The sequence below is a fragment of the Chelonia mydas genome, chromosome 2 (genome assembly GCF_015237465.2).
Source record: "Chelonia mydas isolate rCheMyd1 chromosome 2, rCheMyd1.pri.v2, whole genome shotgun sequence".
Taxonomy (NCBI): Eukaryota; Metazoa; Chordata; order Testudines; family Cheloniidae; genus Chelonia; species Chelonia mydas.
This window is the reverse complement of record NC_057850.1, coordinates 207,151,734-207,170,235: the sequence shown is the minus strand read 5'-3', so window position 1 is coordinate 207,170,235 and position 18,502 is coordinate 207,151,734. Positions and strand designations below refer to the sequence as shown.

Genomic DNA, 18,502 nt, shown 5'->3' with positions numbered 1-18,502 from the left:
GGGGAATCTAGCCCTTACTGTTTACCCCAGTATAGAGTAATCATTGAGTACAAGTATTGATGAAAATCATCTCAGTCTTAATATAGTCTGAATGATAACCAACATGATTCACAGTCTATGTTGAAAAATTTGACAGCTTACTACATATTTCACAACATTTGGTGAAGAATGTGCAAGACTAAATTGTGTTTAGAAGAAAGATTATATTGATTACTATTTTAACTATAAGTTTGTAATTTGATAATCATAAATGGAGAAATATAAATAAATTGGGGTGGTTTTATTAGCTTGTAAAACCTCCCAAATATATATTTATTTTCTACAATGTACACATTGAGAATTGTTAAATATGAGCCTGGTTTGGACCACTAATAAGCACCAGCTGTTAGAAGGTCACATAAGAAGTCTACAAGCCAAAGGAATCCACTGAAAGGTTATTTTTATGCTAAATATTGCTGCAAGACTTTTTATGGCACTTGCCTTCAATCAAGTAGGTAAAACATCCCACTTTATTAGATTGCATGCCATGATTGGTCAAAAATGTGTGCATTTTCATACATGTTAGAGTCCCAAAGACGATACATCTTTATAGCTGTTTATTTTGTTAAAAAAAGAGAGAGAGAGAAACGAATGAATTTGAAAGGAAGTCATTTCTATCTTTTGATTGCACACTTTAAACAAAAATAATACAGAGCTTATGATGCACAAAACAGTTTTCAAAATGCTACTTGCAAAATAAAACCCAAAACTATTAATGTTCAAAATGAAATATATATATATATACGTACCAAGAATGCTAAAACATCTATTTTACATTATCTACAAAATGTATATTCTAATCCAGTCACAAATCATAAGAAAATACTTTGATACATGGAAAAAGCTATAAAACATAAGATGAACATTTTGGGAAAAAAATTACATGGAAAAAGCTCATTAAATAATTACAGTGACAAATAAATAGTTTATTCAGCTTTACTTTTCAATTGCTGCCATGCATATTTTAGTTTTTGGTAGACAGAAGAAAAAGATCAGCATGCAAGGCATTGTTTTGTCAGAATGAAACTGACAGCAGTTACTGATTGCTGCTTTTAAGCAAATGTGTCAAAAGTTCATAAAATATTATTTGGAAGGCAAGAGACATTTGCTAATCAACTGTTCCCATGAAAACTTACAACAAAGCACCTTTCTAAAAAATAAAATTTCATTGAATGTTCATGGGAACAATTCTTTGCCTCCACACCTCAAAAAAACGTAAGACTTCATTGTGTGGGATTGGAAGGCTTGTGGTACTGCCCATTTGGAGCATTTGGAAAATCACCAAAAAGGTCCATATGCACAGAATGCCATTTTGAGTTTGGTCAAAGCAATGCACCGTCAAGTGAGAACACAGCAATGGCAGACTTGTCTTTTAAGCAGTCAGATCTGTAAAGAAGATGGTTACAGATGAGTTAAGTTTTGGGGGAAGGGTTGCCTGACTTCTAACTTGAGCTGTGCTTGCTGGATTTACTGGCTCTTTTTCTCTCTTTGTGATGCTGGGTGGGCTTTGCCTGAGAGGTTCCCTCAAAATTGTGGCTGGACTCATTGTGCTGCCTGGTGTACCTCTTGCATTTGCAGGCCGTGACCACGGTTATTTTGTAGGTTCTTGTACTTCCGTCTTGACACTGGAGCTGGATCCTCTGTGTGCGAGTTTTGTCATTGACACATCTCCACTCTTGGGAGCTTCTTCTGCTCCAGTACTTGGTTCCATAACCTCCTCCAATCCAGTTGGGGAGCACTGGCAAAGGGAGACACTCACCAGCACACACAAGCTCTTTCAAAGGATTTATGCTGGTACACTGGCCATCTGAAATGTACTTGGTGGATCTCAGTTCCCGGCAGCCAACTTGAACGCGATCTGCAAAACGCACAGAACAATGAACATTGAGATTCATAAAGAAAACATTTCCTAAGCCATTCTTCAGACTCCAGCTCATTTTCAAATGATCGCAGCATGCATAGCAATTGATGACACAGGCTTAGACTATAAGCTTTTGGGGATGATCTTTTAATTATATATGTATAAAGTGCCTAAAACAATAGGGCCTTGATCCATGATGGGGGCCTCTAGGTGCTATCATGATATATATATATATATATATATATATATATATATATATATATATATATAATGATATATATGTCATAGCACTGCAGGAGCAATATAGTCACAGTAGAGGAGGCAATTTCATTCTAAGCCCCCTATGGTCAGGTGCATGGAGGGAAAAAATGCCCGGGGGTTGAAGTGTCTCTTGCTTGTTCTTTTAGAAGGAATTTGCGCTGGGATGTTTGGTAAAATTCTGTTTGACTGTTAGTGTGAAAAATAGTGTTTTTTAGGATTTTAGAAATTATTCTAATGCATTTGAATAAAGAATTGTTTTATTGTAAAATGTCATACTTGCTATGGATTTCGTCTCCAGTGAAGGCTAGTGTTCTGAAGAAAAACTGTTTTATAAATAATAAAAGTTGTAAGTGTTTGAAAATTATGTTTTGCACATGATTTTCAAATTTTTAACCCTGTACACTGGTCATTTTGCCTTAAGGATAACACATTAGTATGTACAGTATTCCTTATACTTCTTATACCTAATAGAGGGAATACTGCAAATCCTGAGGCAACTTTTGAGTTCTCTAGGTGACTTGACATGTTATAAAGGTGCACAGCTGCAAATATAGGCATGTTTGTACCTGCTATTATGTGCAGCTCTGCTCACTGCAATAAACACAACTGTTTAGTTCAGTAATTACACTTAGACATGAAGGGTAATATAATATGCAATCCTTCACTGGCTGTTCTCTTCCTCTTTCTCGAGGAAATGTACAGTGGAGATTGTACACATATTATACAAGAGGGCTCACCATTGATGCTTTTAAAAATAGAAGTAATAATCCCTAGAATGATACCTTGGAGTACAAATACAAGGGTTTGAAGGTACCTCACCCCATCAATTACAAGATGCTTCTGTTTTGGTTTGTTTTTTTAATCAAACTCTAATCAGAGGCATCGAGTTAAGCCAACCATTTCTTCTTGTCCCACTGCTTGCAAGGTACACAGTCCAGGGGGGATTAGGAATTTGAAGACTGTTCTGGATAGATGATTTACAAAAGGACTGGTTTCTGGAGTGCTTGACTGGCTTGAATGATTCACGCTCTCCTTCTTCCCTGCAGCTGCGCTCAGGAATGTACCTGGAAGCAGCTGATCACAGCTTTGATTTGTCTTGCCTTCTGTTTTTATGTATGTACAGGTTCAGCTTTCCCGTAGTGACAGGTCATTGACAATGAATACCTACTGGGCTGCTCCAGTAATCTCATAATGACGAGACATTTCCTGTGCAGTTAAACCACCCGTATTCATAACAGCTGACACGTCTTGGCTTTGCTGAAGGATATTGCCATCAGTTTTTGCCTTTGCTTTCCAGAGATGCCGCTGTTCTTACTGAATGAATGTGGGTCGGTTTTTCATTTCAGCTTAATGAAGTGGGGATGGGAGGGAACGGATCAAGCCAGAAAAAGGTTTCCACGTCCGCAGAGTATCGGGAGGAGAAAATCCCATAACATTAATATATATATATAATTAAAAAAGTAATTTGGAGCAGAGATCACAGGTGGGTTGTGAACCTGTTTGTTTACTTTTGCTAGCGGCGTTAAGCAGGTAAGTGCTAAACCAGGAAGTGAAAAACAAAAAGCTGGAACAAAATCAAAAGCTTTTTGCCTGGAAGAGTTACATTTCCGAAGTAGCCCAGACAGGATGCTGTACCTACACACTACGGCACTGAAAGCCAGGGTGAGTGAGCTAAGAAAGCGAGGTTTCAGAGTAACAGCCGTGTTAGTCTGTATTCGTAAAAAGAAAAGGAGGACTTGTGGCACCTTAGAGACTAACCAATTTATTTGAGCATGAGCTTTCGTGAGCCACAGCTCACTTCATCGGATGCCTACTGTGGAAATTGCAGAAGACATTATATACACAGACACCATGAAACAATACCTCCTCCCACCCCACTTTCCTGCTGGTAATAGCTTATCTAAAGTGATCATCAAGTTGGGCCATTTCCAGCACAAATCCAGGTTTTCTCACCCTCCGCCCCCCCACAGACAAACTCACTCTCTTGCTGGTAATAGCCCATCCAAAGTGACCACTGTCTTCACAATGTGTATGATAATCAAGGTGGGCCATTTCCTGCAGAAATCCAGGTTCTCTCACCCCCTCTGTGGCTCACGAAAGCTCATGCTCAAATAAATTGGTTAGTCTCTAAGGTGCCACAAGTCCTCCTTTTCTTTTTTCTAAGAAAGCAAGCACATTTCAAATGTCATTTCCCCCATTTTCTTTGCCTTCCTCCTCTTTTCTACTGCAGCAGCATCATAAACTGAGCTCCCCGTTTAAATGACTGCATCTGAGCTACAGCTAGTCACGTGACGCCCCAAACACGTTGAGGATGAAGTTGGTCGGTGTGTGCCCAGAGGGAGTAAAGAACTAAGAGAACATAGTTTCCTTCCCTGGATTTCGTTGTAGATTCTATTTTCCTTGACCTACTACCCGGGTGATGGAACGTGCAGGGATGAAACGTGTCCCGGCAAAGCCAGAATGCCAGGCTGCGTGTGTGGCTCTGGGGAGCAACAAATCCAGCCGGTTTTTGTTAAATTACCCCTCTCGGGGATCACTGCCTAGGAAGTGAAGTGAGCCCGATGAAGTGGGCTGTAGCTCAGGAAAGCTTATGCTCTAATCAATCTGTTAGTCTCTAAGGTGCCACAAGTCCTCCTGTTCTTCTTGTTACGGACACACAGGGCTGCTACTCTGAAACCTGCCTACGGAAAAGGTGCTCATCGACCAATGCCTGGTTCTTACCGCAAACTGGACATGGGTTCGAACAGAAACGTAGGCTTACATTGGTTAGGCATAAAGCCACCCTACCAGAGGCGCAGCAAGGGATGGGAAACGCAGAAAGTGAAACACTTACTGTTACGATCTAATCCGGGGTTGCCGTAATGCCTGCCTCCGTTCCTGGCTTGATTCAGCGTGCTGTTGCTGCTCGGGCTCGCTGGGACGGGTTTGACCACATGTGTATAAAGGATCTCTGTGGCATCATTCTTGAAAGCCAAACAGCTTTTCATGAAGACGCCGGCGAGGAGAAAACCGGAGAAGTGAATGGCAGGGAGGATCATGGTTGGTTCGGTTTCTGCCTGACCGCGCTGGGTGAATTCCTTTCCTTCAGCTTCCTCCCTGTAACTCTGAAATGCCTCCTGAAGGTTTCCCTTATATATCCACAGAGGCTTGGCACTCGTGCAGGTGTAAAGTTGTGGATTGATTCGGAATGAAAACACGGAGAAGGGGTGGGATTCCCTGCATGAGCCAGCAGCGACATTTTACCAATCGAAAAGAAGACTGCAGTAAAGGAGGAGCCTGCTTACACTAATTGCAGGATTCCTCGTTGGGGCTTTGAGGGTGTCAGGAAACTGTGAACTGTATGGCAGGAGGCAGACCAAGGTAGAGCCTGCAGGCTCTGTTCTGCCATTCCAAGCTCCCCGCATGTCTGGGATTTTTGTGTGGTGCGGCTGAAACAAAGTGTAGCTGGGTGTCTGTCTCCTTCCTCTTGTACAAAGTTGCTGTTCCCTCTCCTACGATGTGCCTTTGGGAGAACTGGCCAGCTATGTAAAGAATGAAAATATGACAGAAAATATACAAGCTGCACATATTTTAGCTATTAAGAATAAGACTTTTCAAAAAATACACTGTGGAAAATGTAAAGTTCTCTCCAGATAGATTTAAATAATGCAGCTTTGATCAACATGGACTATTGCTAGAGAAACTACTTGCGTTAGGGGAGCATTGGCTTCTCCATGTGCAGGGAGTTATAAGTATATAGTTCTGTGTCACCACCGGTAATAAGAAGTTCCTCCAGGCTTCTCAATACAATTGTCCATATTCATAGACCTGCATTATACTCATTCACCAGACTCACCTCATTTTGTTTAGTAGACTGCCAAGAAGAGTAAAACATTTTTTAAAAAATGTAAATATATTTTTCGTATAATAATAAATTATTACACAGAGGAAAGAATAAGCCTTATTTTGACATATAACATTTTGCTTGTTTCTTATACTTACTCAATATTCCATAACATCCTGAACAGAAAACTGTGGCCCAAATTCAACTGCTGGTATAAACTGGGGTAATTCCAATGAAACCAATTCCTGTTTACATCAGTGGTGAATTTGGCATTCATTATAAAGAAAACTAGAGTTATTGATATTTAAAACCTACAAGATTTTACTAGCAAACTTTTTCTAGCGGGAAATAACACAACAGCCTCACAGGAAGTCAGATCACACAAAGGGTAACACATTAGTGGTCGATTCTTAACTCACACTCAGGAGCGGATTTACCATGAAACAAACTGTGCCGTGCCATGGGGCCCCCAACATGCAGGACAAATCTCATCTGACAATCTGCCCCTGAGTCCCAGCCAGCGGTGCAGCAGGGCTCAGGCAGGCAGGCTGCCTGCATGCTGCGGCTGGTGGCCCCACGCTGCTCCCAGAAGCGGCCAGCCGCCGGCACATCTCTGTGTGCCCCTGGCAGGGGGAGGCAGCTCTGCACGCTGCCAGGCAGCGCACAGAGACCCACTGTCTCCCTCCCCCGAAGGGGTACACAGAGAGGTGCCAGCAACAGGGATAAGGCAGCTCCCTGCCCACTCTGCCTCCCTCCCTCCATGCCGCACCACTCCCGGAAGTGGCCGGCATGTCCCTTCGGCCCCTGGTGTGTGTGTGTGTGTCTCCGTGCACTGCCCCCACCCCGAGCACCAACTCTGCAGCTCCCATTGGCCAGGAACTGCGGCCAATGGGCGCTGCAGGGGCGGCACCTGCAGGCAGCGGAGCGCGGAGACATACACACACCCCGGCCAAGGAATCGCTGCCAGAGGAGTGTGTGCTGCTCAAGGTAAGTGCCACTCTTCTGCCCCGCTCCTTCACCCCAACCTCCTGCCCCAGGCCAGAGCCCGCACTCCACACCCAATCTTCCTCCCAGAGCCCAACCCCTCACCCCTCCCACACCCCAACCCCGTGCCCCAGCCAAGAGCCCACACCCAAACTCCCTCCCAGAGCCCAACCCCCACACTCTCTTTCACACCCCAACCCCCTACCCCACCCCAGAGCCCACACCCAGAACTCCCTCCCAGAACCTGACCCCCACATCTCCTCCTGCACCCCTACCCCCTGCCCCAATTAAGGTACCTCACTTTATTTTAAATTACTTCCCATTACTTATAATATAGGAGGAGGATGAAGAAAAAAAGAATGAAAAATGGTGGGGGGAGGGAGATAAGAGAGAATGTTCTTTTTCTTGGCTGAGTCCAGAGGGGTGGGGGTGGGGGGCGAAAATTAAGCTGCACATGGGGCCCCGCTAACTCTAAATCCACCACTGCTCACAGTGGTGTAATTCAATTTAAATTAGTAGAGTTACTCTAGATTGACACTGCTGTAGTGAGAGCAGAACCAGGCTCAAAGAATTACCTTTAAAGACCTGGGTTAAAACCAAAGTAACTCACTAAGAAAAAGAGTTCATCTCATCCTAATCCCCAATGGACATTTCTCTACAACTCCCAGACCTTGATCCTGCACCACTGAAATCAATGAGGACTTTACCATTGACTTCAATAACAGGAGCAGGTCCAAAATCACCACTCAGCTGACAGGCTATGCCTGAGAGACAGCGAAATAACTGGCATGTTGCAAGGCAGAAGTGAGGTGTATTGGCAGAGCTGTGTGCAGGGAAGCTTGATTAATATCTGCTTGTATTATGACTAGACCCACCCAATTCTGGAATAACAAGAATGTTGCAAGATCTACTAGCAGACCTATGTGTGGAGAAGCTTGGTTAGTACTTAGCTCCAGTCAAGGCTATCAGTTTCTTGTTTTAATGTACATTAAATTCATCCACAAAAATACAGACATTATTAAATCACCTTCCTTTCTAAAAACCAGTTATAAAGTAAAGGTTCCTTTAAGCTATTCAAGAAAGTATGTATATTATGAAATTAGTAATATTAGTAAAGGATTTTTCTGTAATTGTGGCAAACCAAATATATGCTTTTTTGTGTTTTATAAATTTTATCTTAATTTTTCTCCCCAACTGCAGATAATAAAGAGCCTCACACACTTTTCCCATAATATATTTTCTGGACTGGTATGGCCCAAACATCACAATACAAATTTTAAAAAGTACTGTGTCTATTGTGCAGTTATCCCTGGTACTGAGGACAGGGTACCTCTTTTTAGAAGGAAGATGGTTCTTCCTTGGGTTGGGTAGGGAACTGTTTTCTCTGATAGGGGTAGGGAACTGGTTTCTCCTTTTTGTAAGAGAAATGCTGGGAATTTTCTTTCTAGTGATTTTGGGACCAATACTGTAAAGTGCTAAGAAAACTCTCAACTCCTGCTGACTTCAATGGAAGTTGGGGGTGCTCGCTCAGCACCTTGCAAGATGGGGATACATGAAACCTCCTAGAACTGCCCAGAACTTTCTGCTGGGCTTAGTGAAGATAAACCTAAGACAGGCCTCCTGAAAACTTGAAGGAGTACTAATTCAGTTCACTTTTGAAATTGGTGGTGATGGGAAAGATCCCATCTCCTCCATGTGCCAGTTGGTTGTAGATAGTTTGTTTTGTTTTTATTATTTTAGACCCATCTTTACACCTTGCTTTTCCATATGTTCAAAATATTTCATGAAAATCTGTCCCAAGAGCTCTCTCCTGTGATGTTCCACAAGATTTGATTCATTCAGCCCTCCTGTTCGACATGGATTTGAGGGTTTTCAGGAGATGGTGAGATAATTTGAGCTACAATGTTGTAAGTATGTGGATGATTGTCTGTCTTTCATCACACCCAGATGATGCATCATACCCAGATGATGCATTTTTAGTGCTTGGATGAGATAGGGGTATCAGTATAAGAGTCACTGTCATGAAAGGTTTCAGAGTAGCCGCCGTGTTAGTCTGTATCCACAAAAAGAACAGGAGTACTTGTGGCACCTTAGAGACTAACAAATTTATTTGAGCATAAGCTTTCGTGGGCTACAGCCCACTTCATCGGATGCATGCAACTCAGTCGAGACAAGATGGACTTGCTGATGGTACATGAAGAGATTTGCTCACACTTTGTAAAAGAAGTTCACAGTTTGGAAGTGTTTCTTGATGCTCAACTCTTCATAGATTCTCAGAATTAAATATCTTTTGCCACTTTTGATCAGGTGATTGTGATCATTCCTTTCTCATATGGATGTAGATACATTTATCCATTCCTTTGTGACTTCCAGACTGCAAGGTGCTCTACCCTGGCTGCCCTTCTCCAGATCAGCAGCTATGGCTTATATAAAACATTGCTCCCTCCTTAATTAGCAGTGTTGGCCATAGGTATATTACAAGAAGTTCTTTGAAGCCTGTACTGGCTTCCTATTTGCCTCCAGGTAGGATTCAAGATATTCCTATTGATCTATAAAGCCCAATCTGTTTTGAGTCCTGAGTGATAAATCCCCTACTGTTTATGTGCCATTTGACAGTTGAGATCAGCCGGGGCACAAACTTAGGGTTCAATGTCTGGGAATTTGAGTTCGGCTGTTCAGAGTGACGGCATTAACTCTGGAATCCACTTCCCCCATTGGTTCATCAGATTCTGAATCTATTGACATCAGGGCATAGTATAAGGCCCAACTATTTGCTCAGACTTTTCCTTGGAAGGGGTAATTGTGGGGCAAGTACAAAGCTTTACCTTGGAGCAAGGTGTGAGTCTATTAGGTGGTTAGTTTTAAATGTTTGTACATGTGCCCATAGATTGTGTGATGAGTACATTACATAACTCTCAAAATAATTAAGTAAAGGTAGTGTTGGAGGCTACAGATACATGCTTTTTGTTGCCTGACTACTTTTTGCATCTGAATAGTCACACTTCTGAATGATCTCACAATTTACTGATAATATCATTCATCATATGTATATGTTCTTGTAAAGAAGGGTAGTCACAGTTACTCACACATTAAATATTACTTCCTGCAACTTCTGGGATAGAAAAATATACACACTGTCTTCTCATTGTGTGCAGAATAATTCAATGTGTACTTTCTATAAATCTCATAAAAGAGAATTCCCTTGATACTATATGAATTTATGACCATTTATGTCTATCAGGATCCTGTTCCCCATTTGTCCCAGGTGTTATGATGATATCTAAAGTGCAAAATTTTGTGTAGAGCACATGCCCTGTCTAGTGGCACAGAACATCCACAGGGAAAAGGAGGATATGCATGGACAAGTACAAATGAGTTGACCAGTGCAGTAGCTTTGCAACCTCCACATTAAATGTACATTCAAAAAGTAATGAGTAATTCCCAATTTTTAGTAAAACTTGGGAAGCATTTTAAAAGAGGTTCACAGTGGAAAAGAGCCCACCTAATTACAGCACTGACAGAAAAAGCAATGCTTATAATTAAAGGGGTGAGTTGAAATGAAGGCAGCAGGGAACAAATACATTTTTTTAACCATTCGAGTCATGTAGACAATTAGTATATTACACCTTTAACTTGTTTCAAATGCAGGCATTTTGAGGAGGAATAAAAGTTCAGATAAGTGACTGCAAAAGAACCAACATGTTTACATGTATTGCTTTGCTCCTTGAAACAGCAGCGAACATCAAGCTATTTTCTGTTAAGCAATGAGCATATTGAAGTAACATACTTCAAAGCAGCATAAAACATGATTTGGAGCATGATAAGAGAACTAGTCCAAAAGCAACATAAAATTTTAATAAATGTAAAACTGTTGAGAACTTAAAAGAGTTGTTGTGCAACAAGGGTGCATGGTTTGAAAGCTCATAAAGAAAACAGAGATGCAAAACAAAAATCAGACTGAAGAGTCATTTCTAAATAAAAGGGCACTTTCATTTTTGTTGGAACTTTTAATCTATTCAAACATTTTGAGGATTTAATAGGAAACAGGAGCATATGTTTTCATTACTGAGAATGAATAATCAGTTCTGATTTATGTTTCCTTTTATTTTTGCATAAGTAATTTTACTTCATTCTACTTTCATTCCAACATAATGTAGACAGAATAAATTAGGGTGGGCTTTCGCTGTAGGCTCATATTGTTGCTAAGGAATCAGTTTATGACTTTTATTGAAAAAGACATTAAATATTGACTGGAAAGTGAAATTATTTATTTAGTAATCCTGGGAACATTTACTGAACAATGAAGCACTCCTTGTATTAACTATGACTGCCACCTTTTCTTCAATTGTTGCAATGGACTTTTAGGGCCATAACTGAAGGAGTTGAAATGTTCTTGTTTTCAGTCAATCATGTTCTTTATATATCCTCATTATTCAAAACATATTTTACAATCGACTATTACTTTCTGCATGAATTAGGAAAAAACAGAAGAAATAGTAAGAGATCTTATGAGTGAGAAATTACCCGACATTCAGAATAACTTCATTAATATAGGGTAAAATTTTCAAAAGCACCATTTTCAAAAGAGACTTAGACATTTAGGAGCCTAAGTCCCATTGACTCTCAATGAGTCACTTAGTTGCTTTTGAAAATTTTACACCCAGGGACAAACCCTGAAATTCATACTCATTCTTTTATCAGACAAACTACCAATAAGTTCAGTGGGACTTGTCCTGATATTGGATAACAGATGTCGTGGAAACTAAGTAGGGACTTTAAAGTCTATTCCTATTAGTTTGCATTTTATTAATTGAACTCTTCCTATAATATCTCATTAATTGTGTTTCAGTACAGTACTTTGTGTTTCTAATTGTTTAAGTGATTGTGTGAAGTGCATTTAACAATACACACTTTACAGCAAATCAGCTAAGAAAATCATAGAATCATATACTTCCGAACCACTTCTTTCTCCACAGAGGACTGGTCACCTCCTCCCCATGCTGTGCTGCCCAGTGCAGTAGTCTGGGAGCTGACCTTGTTCGTGAAGACAGAGGCAAAAAAAGCATTGAGTACATTAGCTTTTTCCACATCCTCTGTCACTAGGTTGCCTCCCTCATTCAGTAAGGGGCCCACACTTTCCTTGACTTTCTTCTTGTTGCTAACATACCTGAAGAAACCCTTCTTGTTACTCTTAACATCTCTTGCTAGCTGCAACTCCAAGTGTGATTTGGCTTTCGTGATTTCACTCCTGCATGCCTGAGCAATATTTTTATACTCTTCCCTGGTCATTTGTCCAATCTTCCACTTCTTGTAAGCTTCTTTTTGTGTTTAAGATCAGCAAGGATTTCACTGTTAAACCAAGCTGGTCACCTGCCATATTTACTGTTCTTTCTACACATCGGGATGGTTTGTTCCTGTAACCTCAATAAGGATTCTTTAAAATACAGTCAGCTCTCCTGGACTCCTTTCCCCCTCATGTTATTCTCCCAAGGGATCCTGCCCATCAGTTCCTTGAGGTTGTCAAAGTCTGCTTTTCTGAAGTCCAGGGTCCGTATTCTGCTGCTCTCCTTTCTTCCTTGTGTCAGGATCCTGAACTCGATCATCGCATGGTCACTGCCTCCCAGGTTCCCATCCACTTTTGCTTCCCCTACTAATTCTTCCCGGTTTGTGAGCAGCAGATCAAGAAGAACTCTGCCCCTCGTTGGTTCCTCCAGCACTTAAACCAAGAAATTGTCCCCTACACTTTCCAAAAACTTCTTGGATTGTCTGTGTACCACTGTATTGCTCTCCAAGCAGATATCAGGGTGATTGAAGTCTCCCATGAGAACCGGGGCCTGCGATTTAGTAACTTTCATTAGTTGCCGGAAGAAAGCCTCGTCCACCTCATCCCCCAGTCTGGTGGTCTATAGCAGACTTCCACCACACTTGCTCACACTTCTCAACTTAAGACTCTCAGGTTTTTCTGCAGTTTCATTCCGGAGCTCTGAGCAGTCATACTGCTCTGTTACATACAATGCAACTTCCCCACCTTTTCTGCCCTGCCTGTCCTTCCTGAACAGCCTATATCCATCCATGACAGTACTCCAGTCATGTAAGTTATCCCACCAAGTCTCTGTTATTCCAATCACATCATAATTCCTTGACTGTGCCAGGACTTCCAGTTCTCCCTGCTTGTTTCCCAGGCTTCTTGCATTTGTGTATAGGCACTTAAGATAACTTGCTGATTGTCCTGCTTTCTCAGTATGAGGCAGGAACTCTCCCCTTCCTCCTGGTATCCCACTTCCCTACGTACCTCAGGGCTTTCGTCTCCTTCCCCCGGTGAACCTAGTTTAAAGCCCTCCTCACTAGGTTAGCCAGCCTGCTTGCGAAGATGCTCTTCCCTCTCTTCGTTAGGTGGAGCCCGTCTCTGCCTAGCACTCTTCCTTGTTGGAACACCCATCCCATGGTCAAAGAATCCAAAGCCTTCTCTCTGACACCACCTGCGTAGCCATTCGTTGACTTCCATGATTCGACAGTCTCTACCCGGACCTTTTCCTTTCATAGGGATGATGGACGAGAACACCACTTGTGCCTCAAACTCCTTTACCCTTCTTCCCAGAGCCACGTAGTCTGCAGTGATCCACTCAAGGTCATTCTTTGCAGTATCATTGGTATCAAAATCTGGCATAGTTGTAGGTTTTCCTAAGCAAACATTTTTGAAGCCTGTTCTGTGACCCAGCAATATAGTCATAAATTAAAAACAAGGCTTACAAGGAATCTGTAATGAAATCTCTCCCTCCTTCCACCGCCTACCACCCTTTATTCCTACAGGGAAACCACTTTACCTCATCAGAACCAAAAAAACCTGCTACTTTGTGTTTCCAACCTAGTTCTAATATATTCAGGATTCTGCTAGTGCATGTGTGTCCTTTGTTAAAGAAAAGAAAATGTCCGTACAAAGAATGCAGGACCTTAAGAGCCAAATTCTTCGATTGGATACATAGGCACAATTCCCATTGAGGTTAAGGAAGTATCTGAGGACAGAGTCCCCAAATTAGAATTTTAATAATTGTAATGTAATTGAAAATTACAGAGTTCCAGGGCAAGATATTTGCTATCCTTTGCCTCAGAATGCACTAACTTTTATTCAGGTATGATAATCTCTTCTTTTCGGAAGTGGAAATGGCAGGCCTTTTTCTGGAGACCCACAGAGATAAATTCAGTGTCTGGGTTTCAGGAAAGGATATGTTTTTAATTCTCTAACGCCAAATCTGGGGGTAACACAATCCTCCAGTAGCAATCTACAGCTTCTTAAACTGTGGTTCTACTCTGGAAAAAAGCCTAAAAATGGTATTGTGAGGTTCCATATTTATTTATTTATTACAGTAATTGCTTACTTGACAAAAAGAAAAGTGAAAAAAAGCTTTATATTTTCCTAATTACCAGTACTGCCAACACAGCCTTGGATCTGAGTGTCTAGTTGTATTCTTTCTGCCTCATGCACCATCACCAGTAGTAAAGATTGGCCAATCAGAAATTTGTTAACAATTTGGCAGATGATGTGTGAGCCAGAATAGAATCAGGCTCATGGAATAAAACCTAGTACAAAATTAATGTAGTTATGGTTCATTAAAATACACCCATCCAAAACTCTGGATGCATGTACACAATATTAACAAAGAAATACGTATACATTGGTTCATTATCAAAAAATTAAAAGCCTTCATAAAACTCAACATTCTTTCCGCTACACACTCCTGTAACTGGAGCAGTGTCCAAAACCAAAAAGCCCCTTCAAAACTCTCTAAACTCAGAATCGACATTACAGAATCTATGAAAGTTACAGTCCATTTAACTCTCCCTTCTAGAAAGAGCCTGGGAGAAAAACATATGTCTTGAAGCATGACCTGTGATGTAGGTTGGGGGAGTGCATTCCAGAGTTGAGGACCTTTCACTAAGAAAGCCGTGATGCTTCCATTTAAACCAAGGGACTGGTAGCTTTGAAACCTCAACTGATCACAATGGCCATCATATCATACAGTGCGGGCTTGTCTACATGAGGACACTCAGGAAAGTTACGGCAAATCAACTAAAGATGTGAAGTCAATGCACATACATTTAAGTATGTTAATCCCACAACTGTGTGGATGTTTTCATTTAGGTGTAAAATGGCCTTAGTTTGCTGTAACTTAATCCTCTGAGGATGCCAATCCTCCATGTAGATAAGTCCTCACTGGAAGATACCATGGCCATTGTGAACAGATGAGGTTTCCAAGCTACCAGTGCCCTGGTTTAAATGCAAGTGCCAGTGTTTCCTTAGTGAAAGATCCTCAACTCTGGAATGCATTCCCTCAACTTACACCACAGGTTATCCTCAAGACATATGTTTTCTCTCAGGCTCTTTCTCCCCGGCTCCTTCTGGCCTGGTCAATTTTCTAGACGGGAGAGTTAAATGGACTGGAAGGTGTCACAGCTTTTAAAAGAAAAGTCCTCAACTCTGGAATTACCAGTCCCCTGGTTTAAATGAAAGGGCAACAGTGTCAGGGCATTCGTAGTAAAATCCTCAAAGGATTAAGTTACCGTGAACTAAAGCCATTTTGCTCCTGAATGAGAATGTCCAACCTGCGGATTAGCATGTTTTAATTTATGTGCATTTACTCACCTTAACTTTTCTGATTATCCCTGTGTAGACGTGGCCTGAGAGAGAGAGTTTCTCAAATTGTCTGTGCACCAACCATTTAGGAATTTATAGGTCAAAACCAATGTCTTAAACTTCACCTGAAAATGAAATGGCAGCCAGTGCAAATTGTGGACCACTGAAATAATGTGTTCGCTGCATGAAGTACTGTTTACTAAACAAGTTATTCCATTCTGCCCAAGATTTTAGCCTCAGGTACAGCACAGTCTGTAAGTGATTTAAACATGGCTAATGTGGTGAGGGCCACATTTGAAAGAAGAGTTTGCAGCCACTTGCCAAATGAGAAGGATAACTCTTGACAACCTTTGTGTTTGGACATCCTGGAACAGCTGGGATCCAACAAACCCACAGACTGGGAACCTGAGTAAAAATGCAGGTACATCTGTCCCTCCAGAGTGCTGAAATAATATCCACCATATCTTCCCATTGCTTCCCATGCCCAGTTAACCTTATTTCATTCTCATCTGGATTTATTCTCGATCAGCTTGCTTTCATCCAACCCCTAATCTCTTTTACATAATGAATTAGTCACTCAACCACCCCAGACATTTTGGATGAAAGAGAGACAAGGTGGGCAAGGTAATATCTTTTATTGGTCCAACTTCTGTTGGTGAAAGAGACAAGCTGTCGAGTTTACAGAGAACTCTTCTAGAGGTCTGGGAAACGTACTCACAGTATCACAGCTAAATACAAGATCATTTATCTCCAAGTCTCTCTCAAATTCTGTTATAACAGCAGCTGTATTATGCACAACATTTTACTTTATATAACTTAATTACTTCATAACAAATGACTGTGTGTATATATTGTAATTAACAAACAGATATGAGGCTCCTAAGCAGTCTTGCAGAGAACCTCCACTTGCTTTCTTTCATTTCCATGTAGGCAACTTCATACAAAATGGGAAATTACAGAGCTACAAGGGGCACTGTGCTCTGTACCATACTACTAATATGACAGGTCATGGTCTTGCTCTTGTCATAGGAGAAACATCTGCCAGCTTGCTCTGGTGAGCCATGTACAAGCATAGCAAAAACTATGGGGCAGAACCTTGCTAGGTGTAAATTGTCATACCTCTATTGACTTCAGCCATTTACACCAATACACAGAGCCACTCCTGTGTATTTCTACTGAACAGTTGTTCTAAGAGAACTTAGCAAACTCCTTTCTACCCTTGCTGCAATGGAATCTGAGATGGGCCTCCATAGAAGAACATGACAAAGGGAGCGTGTGCATGTCATAAGCAAGTGTGACATGCAGGGGCGTTCGAACAATTTGTATCTTGGGGGTGCTGAAAGCCATTGAACCAAACTGTAAATCCTGTGTATTACGGAAACCACTTCAAGCCAGTGGGTGCTGCCACACCCAGATCACCCCTAGTTCCAGCACCCTGGTTACATGGCCAGTGAGTTTGGTACACATGGCTCAGATCCTCCTAAAGAGGGGAGCATGAGTCATATCTGCTAGGTCCCCCAAACCTTTATAACACAGTAACTGGCTGCAGGCAGGGGCAGCGAGTTGTATGGGCCTGTGGTGCCTGGGATCCAGCAATATTCATGGCCCAGGGGCCTGGCTCCACCTATGTTTGGGGCCAGGTCTCTCCCCCGGCCCCGCCTGCCGCCCCCCCAGCACCTCCCCTGAGTGTTCCCGAACCCCACTTGCTGCCCCCGCGCACCTCCCCTAGGTCCCGGAGCATCCCTGCCTCTCTCCTGCAGCTCCATGCTCTCCTGGCTTTTGGCATCAACTGCCGCCACCGGGTCCTAGTGCCCCCCCCCCATACTCTAGTGGCAGGGCACGCTGCCCTTCCCCTGCCCTTCCACCTCTGACCCTTACATTTTCTGGCAGGACCCTCCACCAGCACAGGGGGCCCCCCCGCCCACAGTCACTGCTCCTGCCCCACCCCTCACCCCCAGTGAGGCTACAGTGAGGAGCAGCAGCAGGGGAGGAGATGAACATGTGATGGCAGCCTCACCCCCAGCACCCACCACAGGGAAGGCGAGGGGGCTTCCTGGACCTTAGAGGGGCCCTAGGAGCACATGCAGTGACAGTGGTGCGAGGTGAGTATGCTGCCAGGGGGGAGAAGGGGGCCCCTCCCCCAGAGCTAACTGCTGCTGGCGGGGAGAGGGCTGGGGGGAGTCCTCCCCTCTGGCCCCTGCCCCGGGGCAGTCTGCCTGCACCCCAGACTCCTCAGCCCCACCCCAGAGCCCTCACCCCCAGCCAGAGCCCTCATCCCCCCCACACCCCAACCCTCTGCCCTAATCCTGAGCCCCTCCAATACCCCAAACCCCTCATCCCCAGACCCAGACAGAGCCCTCACCCCCCTCCACCTGTACACTCTTCCCTAGCCCTGAGCCCTTCCCACACCCCAAACCCCTCATCCCTGGCCTCAGCCAGAGCCCTCATCCCCCGGTACCCTAACCCTCTGCCCCAGCCCTGAGCCCTGTTCTGCATCATGAACTCCCCAGCCCCACCTCACAGCCCTCATCCCAACCCTCTGCCCTAGCCCTGAGCCCCCTCCCAAACCCCTCATCCCCAGCCCCACCCCACAGCCCTCACCCCTGCACCCCCTCCCATCCCCAACTCCCTCCCAGAGCCTGCACTCCCTCCCCCTTCCCACACACCCCCTCCTGCCCCCAAACTCCCTCCCAGAGCCTGCACCCCCTCCAATCCCCAAACTCCCTCCCAGAGCCTGCACCCCTCACCCCCCCTACACCCTCACGCCTTGCCCCAGCCCAGAGCCTGCACCCAAACTCCGTCCCAGAGCCTGCACCCCTACCCCCATCCGACTCACCCTCTCCTGCCCCCAAACTCCCTACCAGAGCCTGTACCCCAGACCCCATCCTCACCCAAACTTCCT

General features: G+C 43.3%; 1 protein-coding gene across 1 annotated transcript; it reads right to left on the bottom strand.

The window, feature by feature from the left end:
• Positions 1-581: 581 nt before the first annotated feature.
• SOSTDC1 (sclerostin domain containing 1) lies at positions 582-5,393 on the bottom strand. The gene is made up of 2 exons (XM_007069497.4): positions 4,995-5,393; positions 582-1,897 (listed from the first exon to the last, which is right to left on the bottom strand). Exons 1-2 carry the CDS (start codon positions 5,197-5,199, stop codon positions 1,482-1,484), a joined length of 621 nt encoding a protein of 206 aa, XP_007069559.1. The 5' UTR covers positions 5,200-5,393; the 3' UTR covers positions 582-1,481.
• Between the last annotated feature and the right edge of the window lie 13,109 nt (positions 5,394-18,502).

Coding starts and splice junctions, on each gene's coding strand:
- SOSTDC1 (XM_007069497.4), bottom strand. CDS start 5,199: ATGATCCTCCCTGCCATTCACTTCTCCGGTTTTCTCCTCGCCGGCGTC. Junction 1,898..4,994: donor CCCCGGATTAGATCGTAACA/GTAAGTGTTTCA, acceptor TGCGTTTTGCAG/ATCGCGTTCAAGTTGGCTGC.